General features: G+C 41.6%; 1 protein-coding gene across 2 annotated transcripts in view; it reads left to right on the top strand.

Moving 5' to 3' along the window:
* Positions 1 to 9,337: 9,337 nt before the first annotated feature.
* Positions 9,338 to 12,349, top strand: part of INTS8 (integrator complex subunit 8) — a 64,507-nt gene continuing 61,495 nt past the window's right edge. The window contains exons 1-2 of one of the 2 annotated variants that reach the window (XM_072603482.1): positions 9,338 to 9,645; positions 12,169 to 12,343. In XM_072603482.1, the coding sequence (XP_072459583.1) occupies positions 9,516 to 9,645; positions 12,169 to 12,343 (305 nt within the window). In that variant the 5' untranslated portion in view covers positions 9,338 to 9,515. The remainder of the gene's footprint in view (positions 9,646 to 12,168; positions 12,344 to 12,349) is intronic. The other variant, XM_072603481.1, reaches the window with a different exon arrangement.

Here is a 12,349-nt window from a genome sequence, read left to right as displayed (position 1 = left end):
TTTAATAACCATCAGAACTCAAAAGAACATTTAAGTCATTGTGAGAATATTAAATTCTGACCATATCAAGTGTTTTTTTTTTCTTTCAAAAAGGAGTTCCTCGGGGCTGCTAGGTGGAGCAGTGAGCACCAGCCCTGGAATCAAAAGGATCTGAATTCAAATTCGGCCTCAGACACTTGTCTCTTACTAGCTGTGTGACCTTGGGCAAGTTACTTAACTCTAATTGCCTCACCTCCCCCTCTAGAAAAAAAAATTTAAAAAGAAGAGAGTTTCTTTTAATGGGATAAAAAATACTTTCAAGGTTCATTTTCATGCGCATTATTGTTTTTGTTTTTCAAAGTTTCTTTTTTTCATACAAAGAAATGAAACTTAATAAAAGTTATTTTTATTGAAAAAAGGGTAGAATGATTTGAAATCATAGGGTGTTTTCTCTTGGTAGAGGGGAACTACAGGTATGAAATGTCACATAGGCTGTCAAATCCTTTCCCTTAGTCAGTTGGTTTTATCTGTTTTTCTTTGTTAAAAAGGAGGATTCAGTGTTGGGGAGAATATATTAGAAAATGTCTATGGTGTAAAAAACAACCAAAAAACCCCACAAAAGGCATCAGTATAACTTGTTTAAAAAAATCATAGGGTTGTAGTTAAAGCCACCCTCTGTAATAGCTCAAATGAACATTTATTGAATACCTACTGTATGACACCGCACTAGGTGTTGACCTCATAAAACCATGGCAACATTATAAGTAGAATACATTTATAATATGTTGTTAAGCTTCGTTATAGTTAATTGGGACATTTTGCTCCATGTTGTATTATAAACCATAATATCCGCACCATAAAAATGTATGCATATGATATTCTTTATGGAGATGAACAATTAAATTAAGCCTTTGTAGAAAGAACATTAGATTAAAAATTTAGAAGTTAATGGGAGTGAAGCTAACATCAAACCAGCACCTAGGAACATGAAAGGGCACGGCACAGCAGTTATCATTCTTCATCCCTCAACACTGGGGCGAGGTGCTATCTTATGAATGATCATGGCACTCTGGAAGCCAGAGCATGGTTAATGCTCCACCCAGAGGAACTGTACTTTATTTCTAATAAAAACAAAAGCTTTATGCCGTAGATGTCTGCACAGAGAACCTTCACTTCTGGTGGGAAGTAGTGATACTGTGCCCAAGTGCTGCCCATGGAGCTGAAAATGTGCCTAATTGCCCTTCTCCTGCCTCTCCAGAAGCCAAAGACAGAAATAAAGGTTCAATGTATTCCCAAATGTTCAGGGAGACCCTTTTTGTGACAGCAAAAAACTGCAAATAAAGTAAGATGCTCATCATCAGCTGAAAGAATTACAGTAGATAGATATAATGAAATATTACTGAACAATAAGAAATGTAAAGAATTTGGAGAAATGGAGAGGGTTGTAGAAAATGACACAGAGAGAAAAAAATAAGAATAATATATACAATGACTACAACAATGATCAATAAAAGATTACCAAAAAGTTGGATCCTGAATACTTGAAAAACTAATAATTTCTAGAGAAAATCAACAATCAATAAGTATTTATTAAACACTTGCTGTGTACTAAATACTGGGGTAAAAATAAGATAAAAACCAATCTCTGCCTTCCAAGCAATACATACTTTGGTAGAGGAGACAGCATGTAAATAATAAAGTGCATAGAAAATCTATCTAGAGTAGACAGAAAGTAACCTTAGAGATAATATAACATACTTCCTCCTTCACAACAACAAAGCTGAGGACCAACTAGAACAGAATATGATGTGCTGTCATATATAGTCATTATAAGAACATTATATGTTTTTCTTTTGTCATTTATCATTATCACATGGAAGCATTTAAGGGAAACACGGGATTTGGAATGACTGTAATATAAAAGCCAACAGCATGAATAATTTTTTAAGAAAAGAATATACAAAGTGTGGAGCTCATATAAGATTGCATGCCATCTTGAGGAGGAAGGGGGAGAAAATCTGGAACTTATGGAAGTGATTGTTGAAAACTGAAAATAAATTAATAAATTTTGGGGGGAAAGTATATACAGAAAATAAAATAGATTGCCTAGATCTTACCCATCTTTTTTATGTTGTTGTTGAGTCATTTTTCAGTTATGTCCAACCCTTCATGATTCCATTTGGGGTTTTCTTAGCAAAGATACTGGAATTTCCTTCTCCAGATCATTTTGCAGATGAGGAAACTGAGGCAAATAGTTAAGTGACTTGCCCAGAATCATAATATCTAAAGTATCTAAAGACATTTGAACTCAGGAAGATGAGTCTTCTTGACTCCAGCACTATGGATAGAGTACTAGACCTAGAGTTACAAAAACCTGAAGTCAAATCCAGATTTAGATACTTACTAGCTGTGTGATCCTGGGCAAGTCACACTCTCTGTTTACCTCAGTTTCTTCAGCTACAAAATGGGGATAATAATAGCACCTACCTCACAGGACTATTGTGAAGATCCAATTAATTAATATTTGTAAAAGTGCTTGGGGCTGCTAGGTGGTGCAGTGGATAGAGAACCAAACTTGAAGTTAGAAGGACCTGAGTTCCAATTCAGCCTTAAACATTTTTATAGTGTGACCCTAAGCAAGTCATTTATCCTGATTGCCTTCCCCAAAAAAGTACTTGGGCAGCTAGATGCTGAAGTGAATAGAATGTAGGGCTTGGAGGCAGGAAGTTCTGACATCAAATCTGGACTCAGACACTAGCTGTGCAATCCTGGGCAAATCACTATTTGTCTCAATTTCCTCATCTGTGAAATTGGAGAAGGAAATGGCAACCACTCCAATATCCATGGGGTCACAAAGATCTGGACACAACAACAAAAAGTGCTTAGTACATAATAGGTACTACATAGGTATGCCTTCCCTCACTCTGCTGCAAAGCATTGCCAATGTCCCATAAAAACCATGGTCTTGGAGCTGGAAAGATCCAGTCCTTCCATTTTATGGATGAGGAAACTGAGGTTAATTGACTTTCTCAAGGTCTCAAAGTACTTAGTCGAAGATGGGATTCAAACTCACATCCTGTCATTCTATGGTCTGTGCTTTTTCCACTGTACCACACTGCTCCTTGCTGACTTAAATGGGTTTTATTTTTTGTGGCAGACCAAGACAAACTCTATAAAATAAATATTAGAACTTCTTTTGGGTTAAATTTAGGTTCTAGACTTCTCCCAGTGTCATTTCAGAAAACTTCGCCTTATTTAACAATGCATCGTACTATACACTCATCCTTTAGCTAATTCTGAGAGGGGCTGCATAAGATGCAGAAGCCAGGTGGCTCCTAGCTGCCACAGGAAGCAAAGGGAGTCAAATACTTGCCAAGGGATTGGCTCCTTCCTCATCCTTAGTAATTTGTGCCTCTTCAAGGCTTACACTAACATAGAATGGATAATGTCTGTTTCAATCATGTGAAAGAAATCCTAGTACAATTAGTAAAAGGAGTAAGCCAAGAACCTTGATCCTTTCTGTCCACATTCAAAAGGAATATTATGTTTGGTTTTTCCCATGTTAAAGTATAAAGTTATAGGAAATCTTCCTTCTTTTTTACTGTTGTTCAGTCATTTCAGTCGTATCCAACTCTTTGTGACCCCATTTAGGCTCTTGACAGAAATACTGGAGTGGTTTGCCATTTCCTTCTCCAGCTCATTTTACAGATGAGGAAACTCAGGCAAACAGGATTAAGTTAATTACCCAGAATTACACAGCCAGTGAATGTCTAAAGCCAGATGTTTTACTCAGGAAGATGTCTTCTTGATTTCAGACCTGACGCTCTATCCACTATGCTACCTAACTGCCCAATTTTGCCTTTATGTTTTACTAATTAAAGAAAAAAGTATCACTGAGTGAAAGATCTGATTGACACTTTGTTGTCTAGGTGTCCCGTTTGCAGAGTGCATATTAGTAGACAATATGACTCATCTTCGTCATTGCAGCTCTTCATCCTGTGGACACCTAGATATGTAGTAACAAGGAAAATTGATCTGTCACTGGACAGATGGACAGTTATAAAGGAAGATGGTGTGAGATCAGCTAGGTGAAACCTGGGAGATCTGTGGGACTTAGCTCTGATTCGGCTGTGAGCGGCATGTACTTGCTGATTTTCCTAGGTAAGAAAGTAACTTCACTAAAGCATTATTCATTAATTTACTCAACAAATACTTTTCCTATCTGGCTGATCTGGATTTCATCACCTCAAGAAATTCATCACTCTGCAAGATGAAATCAACTTAAACTCACACCTCCTCACATCATTTTCTAACATGAACTAAAGGACTTCATTTTGTCCATGTCTGGTTAACCTCTTCCTCTACCCCCTTTTTAGCTTCTTTTTTATGTGTTCTCTCCCTGTATTAGATTGTGAGCTCCTTGAGACCAAAGACTATTGTATACCTTTCTTTGTATCCCCAGAGCTTAGCACAGAGCCTGACACATAGTAGGTGCTTAATAAAAAATGTTTATTATTATTGGGTATCTATTGTGTGAGACAAAATACTCTAGGATGCATAAGGCTGCAAAGAGAGACATACAATGCAAGGTTCCCTTCCCTTAGGAGCTTACAATTTATTAGTGAGGATAAGGCATGAACAAAATAGCACTTACTATCTTCTTTTACATTTAAATGTCATATAAATGGTATTGACAAATGTTGTAGGAATTCAGATAAAGGAGAGATCATTTGATATGGTTCAAATCTGATTTACAGTAACATCACTATGTACACTCAGAAGAGATGAGAGTAAAATAAGTGTCTATAATAAAAAAGAGGTACTGTTTATCAACTGGCTGTCAAGCTAAACTGGAGCAGACACATATGCAATTTTATCTTTTACAAGTTCTTTTTCTCCTCCACTTTTCAGAGAGGGAAGATGCCCATTAGCCAGTGATTAGTTAGGAATATGAATATGACACCAATTCATTTCAATCCAAAATTTCTAGGAGTCAAAAGATATTTTTATTTGTTGGGCAGTCCTAGGATCACTTCCAAGCAATGAAGCAGCTTAACCTAGATTGCCCAGGTAGATTATTCCCAGATCACTATGATGAAATGATTTTGGAATTATGTATGTGTTGGGGGTGTAAGCTCAGTTCCATGTGGACAGTCTCGGCGGGTAAAAGTGAGGACTTCTAAACCTTAGAGTTCTCATGAGGCCCCCCAGGGAACAGCAGGGAATTGAAGTGTGAGACCGAGCTATCTCGTGTATTTCCACCTCTTCCCGTGAGAACGTGATGGGAGAGAGCATCCCCGCCCTCGAGACTGGCCCGGATCTGGGCACACCTATTGTAATCTAACAGGCACGGTATTCAGGTGCAAACTATGCGGCAGGAGAGCTTAAGTAGGGTCAGGAAAGCCTGAAGGCGCTCTTAGCGCTGAGGGGCCCTTAGAGGACAGAAGGCCCCTCTTCCCTCTTTCCTCTCTTCGCTCTTCCCTCCCCACTCTCTCCCCACTTCCACTTCTGCTTTCATTCTCTTACTGTAAGATCTTTGCCTCCTTGGGAGATTTCTCTCTCTCTCCTAAGGAAGAGTTCCCCCTGCACATGTAACCAAGACCCTGAATAAAGCCTAACCCTTGTTCGACTCCGGAAGGTCTCTTCTCTCATACGTTTATCCGGTTTGGCCAGCTGAAGACCTGCGATAGGTAAGGTAAGACTCGGGTAGCCCTTAGGCCTCTAGGCCTGACATGTATGAACATTCCCAGTGATGTTTTTTAATATTCATTTTTTTATTTTGAGTTCCAAATTCTCTTTCCATCTAGTCCCTCCCCCTTTGTGAAAACAAGCAATATCACACACACACACACACACACACACACAAAGTCATACAAACCATAGTTCTATAGTCATCTGTTTTCAATTGGCAATCTTAAAGTATTTTCAGATATATGATCACAAGTTATAGAGTTAGAAAGGACCTTAGAAATCATCTAGTCCCACATCCTCATTTTATAATTGAGAAATCCAAGGTCTAGAAAAATGAATTGACTTTCTCAAAGCGTAAAAAGTAGTAAGATCAAAATCAAGATTTGAACCCAAGAGTTTTTATGCCAAATATAATCTTCTTTTCATTACACTACGATGTCTCTTTCATACTTGAAATATTTCTTTTCCTCATTTTTAAGAGAACAAAAACTCTAATTTCAATTTGGTGACTGATGGTTGGGTTGAGTGTCACAGTATTTATTGTCAGTGCTAGGAGACAGTAACTATTAGTGCCAGGCCCAATTTCATCTAGTCTTTGTCTAATTTTGCAATTTAACAAACAATATATGGCTTTAAAAGTTCTTAATGATGTTAGTTATTCCATAAAAAAATAGATCTTTCTTCCTACAGATGTGCCCCCAATTTCCAGAGTATTTGTACTCTAGTTAAGATTTCTCATCTGAGAAAAATAAGGAAAAGAAAAATGTCAAACCCAGCATCTAAGATTTAAATAGAATTTTTTTAAAAATTGTAACAAATTATATTTTTCTTATATTTCCTTAGAAGAAAATCAGTATTTGTAGATTAGCCTTCATTGTTTTTCTCTCTGGATTATGACATTTCCCTACCTTTTTTTCTTCTCTCTCAACTGGCTGTTGCATAAAACTGGAGTGTAATTGTAAACTGTTAATTTATTTTATGTAATGAATAGGTTTGTCTCCTGTTTTTAAATATGTGTTTTTTTGGTGAGGCAATTAGGGTTGCCCAGAGTCACACATTAAGTGTTGTATCTGTGGTTAGATTTGAACTCAGATCTCCCTGGTTCCGGGACTGGTGCTCAATCCTCTGCATCATCTAATTGCCCCTTTAAATAATTCTTTTAAAAAGGATGGTTATAATTATACTTTCCCTTTTTAAAATAAATGTCAAAAATATAAAGTATTTTTTTTTCTTTTGTGGCTTTTCACTGATTTTCCTCCCCATGGTTTAGAACTCTTTCCAAAAAGATTTCTTACTCTAGGTTTCTTACACTGTTCACTACAGACTTTCTAGTCTTCTATGCCATGTGGAGTCAATGAGGAAAGTCTAAGTTTTATAAGGGAGGAGTTTATCACATTGTCAGAAGAATGTGAAATCTGGGAATATAAACAGAAAAGCATCTTTAATTTTAATGGAGGAAAACAATGTGATCAGGTACTATCTTCCATCAATTTAAAAAAATGCCTCAAATATGAAGAGCAGGTGCAAATATAGTGTCTTCTAAGTGTTGGTTCAGTTTTAAGCTTTAATAGTTTAAACCTGACACCCTATATAAAGTACTTTAGATTTTCTGCATCTATCTTATCTATAAATAGATATGTCTGTGCATATATATTGCTGTTCAGTTGTGTTCAACTCATTGTGATCCCATTTGGGGTTTTCTTAGCGAAGACACTGGAGTGGTTTGCCATTTCCTTCTCCAGCTCATTTTATAGATGAGGAAAATGAGACAGAGTTAAGTGACCTACCCACAGTCACACAGCTAGTAAATGTCTCAGGCTAGCTTTAAATTCAGGAAGATGTGTCTTTCTGACTTCGGGCCTATCACTCTATCCACTGTGTCCCCAGTTGCCCTGTTATGTGTGTGTGTGTATGTATAGGGAGAAAGAGTTGTTGAAAACATTTCCTAACAGCCTTACAGAATTATCTTAAGTGTTCATGGCATTACTGAAGTTCCTACAGTGGACTTCTGTTGAATAATGAGCCAAGTTCTTCTGGTTTTGCAAATGGTATGGAGTTGAGCATATTTCAGACCCAGAAGCATCTTCCAGGGCTCTTGGATTTTATTTAATAAATGCTAAATACACCCCAACATGCTCTACAGCAGAGTTGTGCTAAAGCTTCCCTTCCTCACTGTCATCAAAAAAGTGCCTAATTTTGATTGCCATGTTTTTAAACCTGAAAGAAAGGACATGTCTGGCCTAAGTAATCTTCATAGGAATAGAGACTGGACCTGTGATTTTCCTTTTATTGGCACAGGGAACTCCCTGGTGAGACAGGTCCCTCCACCACTTCAGATCTTCATCTTCCCTTTGAATTATCTTAGAGAGCTGCTCACATCAAGAGATTTAAGTGTCTTGCCCAGAATCTCACTTCCCGTTGCTGTCAGAGGCTGGACTTGAACCCAGACTATTCTGGCTCTGAGGCCAGCTGTGTAACCATTACCATACACTGCCTCTCCATTTGCTACACAGAAATTCCAGGGTAAGGGTGCGAAAGAGAATCAGTTCACAAAGATGAACTAACTTTTCAACTAATTACTTGTGAATAATTTTAGACCCCTATTAAAAACAAAGCCCCTACTTAAGTGCCAAGGATAGAAACCCGGTATATTTTTAACGAACTGGCTGTCAAGTTAAATAGGGTGGGGAGGGATTTCAGAAAGTTAGGGTTTACTTCCAGTCAATGAAAGAGCTTTTCCCCCAGTCCCCAAGTGGGTGAATCCCAAATCACTGTGGGTACGGGTCTCCCCCATCTAATTTTTCTCTAGTTAGGTCGGAAAAGGAATGATGTGGCTGAGGCCTCTTGTGAGATAACGAAGGTCTGAGAAATTTTAGTTATGGAACATCTTAGGGCGTCTAGTACCTCTCCATCTGGGGTGTTTGGGGTGTTCAAGAAGGACCAGCACCTCTGGTATGAGGACTTGCCAAGCCCTCTGCTCTTACCTGTAGCTCCAAGCGGCATGCAATAGAGCATTTCCAAGAGGCTACACCCCCATAAAACATCTTGGCAAATGGTCTACACCAGGCTGAGGGGAATGGCCAGGCCTCAAACCCATTGGTGAATTAGGGGGATGTCTACCTCAAGCATATAAAGACTTGCTCTGGCAGAAAGGGCAGATGAGAACAGCTTGTTTCAACGGCCATGAAGGAGGCGGGAGCAGGCACCAGCAGGCACGGTGGAGAGCTTGGTCCTAGCGACAGCCAGTTCATTAAAGACATGCCAAGGTCATCCAATACGTCCGGGCACTTAACAGACGCCTGTTCCCTCCCTCCTCCTTCTTTATGTGGCTTTTGTTCCGTTTCACTCACTGAGTGACTGCTTGGCGGTCCAGTTTAAGGCTTGGCGCTGCCAGGGCTCCTGGGTCTTCATACTCGCGCTGTTGCAGCACGTGTCCTTGGAAGAGCCCAGCTTCTTTCCACAACCTCAGGTCCTGGGCTTGGCTGGTTAATTTCCAAAACACCAGAACTCCTTTCGCTCCCTCCCTCCTTCCTTCCAATCTTCTTTCAGTAACCGCCTAGGGAGGCGGGGTCTAAGGAGTGGCCACGCCCCTCCCCAATCTAGGCCAGCGGATTGGTCTGAATTCTAGAGGAGGGGGCGGGGAATCGGGGTGCGTAGACGACGTCGCGCTTGCCGCCATTTTGATAGCTTGGGTCCGCGGCGCGGCTGGCATTTGGGTGGCCCGCTGTGTGGCCCCCATACCGTGTCACCCCATTGCAGGCCCGCGTCACAGCCTCAGGTTGGATCCGGGAAGCGGGCCCGGCCCGGCCGGCGGAGGGGGCGGCGGGGGAGGCGGCGGCGGCAGGATGAGCGCGGAGGCTGCGGACCGAGAAGCGGCCACCTCCAGCCGGCCCTGCACCCCGCCCCAGACCTGCTGGTTCGAGTTCCTGCTGGAGGAATCGCTGCTGGAGAAGCATCTGCGTAAGCCCTGCCCGGGTAAGAGCCCAGCCCCGGGGGCAGCCCCGGGGGAGCTGCGGGCATCTTCGGGGCCTCGCCTCTGCCGGGCTTTCTGGGCCTGGAGGGAAAGGAGGGAGGGGAGGGGGAAGGGCTGGAGGAGGGGACGGGAAACGCCTCCCTGCCGCTGCCCGTGCGCGTGCACGCGCTCACGCACGCACCCGTCCCCGCACGCACCCGTCCCCGCACACCCGCGTCCCCGCACACCCGCGTCCCCGCACACCCGCGTCCCCGCACACCCGCGTCCCCGCACACCCGCGTCCCCGCACACCCGCGTCCCCGCACACCCGCGTCCCCGCACACCCGCGTCCCCGCACACCCGCGCGCGAACCGGAACTGCGGCCATCCTTCTCTCTCGCTGGAAGTGATCCTCCTTCCTACTTTACACAGCTTTTCCTCCTACAACACACACCACCTTTTCTCCCTTTGAGAATGAACAACCTTGATACATCTCCTTTTCTGTACGTGAAATAGATCCCTTCCTTTTCCCCGCTCGCCCCCCGCACGCCTTTCTTCCCTTGAAGGTGCTCCCCCACCGTACACACCCCTCTCCCGTTAAAACCGCCTCTTCTTGTCGTGAAACCACTCCTGCCTGGGACACCCGTGATGAGTGGTCCTTTGCTTGAGATGCTCGTGAGTGAGATCAGCCTGAGATAGTTCCTTGTACTTTTAGATGGCTGTAATGGGAAGGATGCTGTCCAGTCAAAATCAGATTTGTGCCTTTGCTATTTCCATTTCCATTTTCATCCAATATACCTTTGATACAGTTACAGACTTTTCATGAAAATTGTATTAGTGATGAGAGGGTAGGCATAGCCATCAGCAGTTTTTCTTCATTGATGGTTTAATTTGTTCCTAATGCCATCTGCAGTATTTTCCATTGTTTTAAAATCTTCCCCCTTAAGAGGTCCCTGAGTTCTGTTTAGATTTTGCTTCCTCTACGTGAAGGATTCTTAGCCTGAGGTTCACACACCCTGGGTCCGTGGATAGGTGTCAGGGAGTCCGTGAACTTCGATGGAAAACGCATGTCATGATGAAGTATAATTGGTTTACTTGGTAATTGTTGTGAGTGGTTTGCCATTTCCTTCTCCAGTTCATTTTACAGGTGAGGAAACTGAGGCAAACAAGATTAAATAACTTGCCCAGGGTCATATAGCTATCCTCTTTCCAGAATTAAAAACTGCATCTGGGGCCAGATTTAAACTTCAGTCTCCCTGACTATTCATCAGGATGACTGGAGATGGCCCAGGATGCAATGGGAGACCCTGGCCCTTTTCGCCTAAGGCCTTTTTAGGTACTCATCTAGAGTGAGGTAAAGCCCACTTAGTGAATAGGCTTCTTTAAGAAGTCAGTCAAGGGATGGCCCCTTTAAGTAGAAAAAAAGAAAAAAAATCAAGCTGGGAGGGGAAGACCCTCAAAGTTGCTATTCTAAAGAGAAACAGTTACCATTGAGCTCTAAGTCAGGAGGGCCCAAAATACAGCCATTAAGTGGATCTTGGCAGCGACTTTTTGTGGGTCCAGTCTATGAGCTTCAGAGTGAACTGGGTTTAAGGTTTTGTGAAAAAAGAAAGAGAGAGAGAAGGAAAGAAACTTAGCCAGTAAACCCCAAGTTAACTGGGCAGCTTCTGGCCATCAAAATTTACCTTCCTTGGCAGAGGGAGAGGACAAGGACAATCTGAGTTACCTGTCTAGCTGGGTCCGCATTCAGGCAGCTCTGTCTACTCACAGGTATATAAAACAGCCTGGGAGTTAGACTTCGTTTCCAGACCTGGTTTTCCATTTTACTAGTTTACCTAATCTGTGTTCCTGTTTCCTTAATTTCTCAAATGGGAATAATGTTAGTCGCACCTGCTTCCCAGGGTGGTTATGGGAACAAAATGCACAAATTTTTAGAGCTGAGAAATTAGAGGTCAGCCCCTCCAACCCCTCCATTTTATAAATGGATAAGTGTCTTAGAAAAGTCTTAGACACAGAGATGAGTAGAATATTAAGTCAGGTGACAGCCAATGTTAGAGTTACAATGTTTTTGTTGTAATAGAAGTTTATCATCCTTATGCCAGTTGGGAATATTTTTGGTGGATCGGAGAACTTAAAACACTTCATCCAACAGATACACAGCTTAATCCTGAAAGGTATACTCCCCTAATAGCTAGTGTCCAGAAATGTTTTTTTAAAAGTATGAGTTTTTTTCCTTATCATTAAGCACACTGGTTCTGTATGTGATGATTTAGAGAGATGCTGTTTGGTTAGTGCTACCTGCAGCATATGCCATGCTTGGCTGAATGCCTTGCAGTACAGAATGTGATTCTTTTCCACCTTGTACCCCTTGAAGCATATTTCTCATTTCTCCCCACTCTATCTCATAGCACAGAGCTTATTTGTTAGTGGGTTATGTCATGTCCTGTTTAAGCAGTTGATTGAGTATCTAGTGAAGGTGAGGAAAAACGATTGTTGATTTACATATCACCACAGTTAAAATTGCATCTGCTTTTCTTTTTAACTTAGATCCTGCACCAGTTCAGCTGATAGTTCAGTTTTTGGAACAGGCTTCTAAACCTTCAATTAATGAACAGAACCAGGTTCAACCTCCAGCTGATAACAAGAGAAATCGAATTTTAAAACTTCTTGCTCTTAAAGTTGCTGCGCATTTGAAATGGGATTTAGACATATTAGAGAAAAGGTATGC

This window comes from Notamacropus eugenii, chromosome 4, assembly GCF_028372415.1.
Source record: "Notamacropus eugenii isolate mMacEug1 chromosome 4, mMacEug1.pri_v2, whole genome shotgun sequence".
Lineage (NCBI taxonomy): Eukaryota > Metazoa > Chordata > Mammalia > Diprotodontia > Macropodidae > Notamacropus > Notamacropus eugenii.
This window is presented reverse-complemented; position numbering and strand designations above follow the sequence as displayed.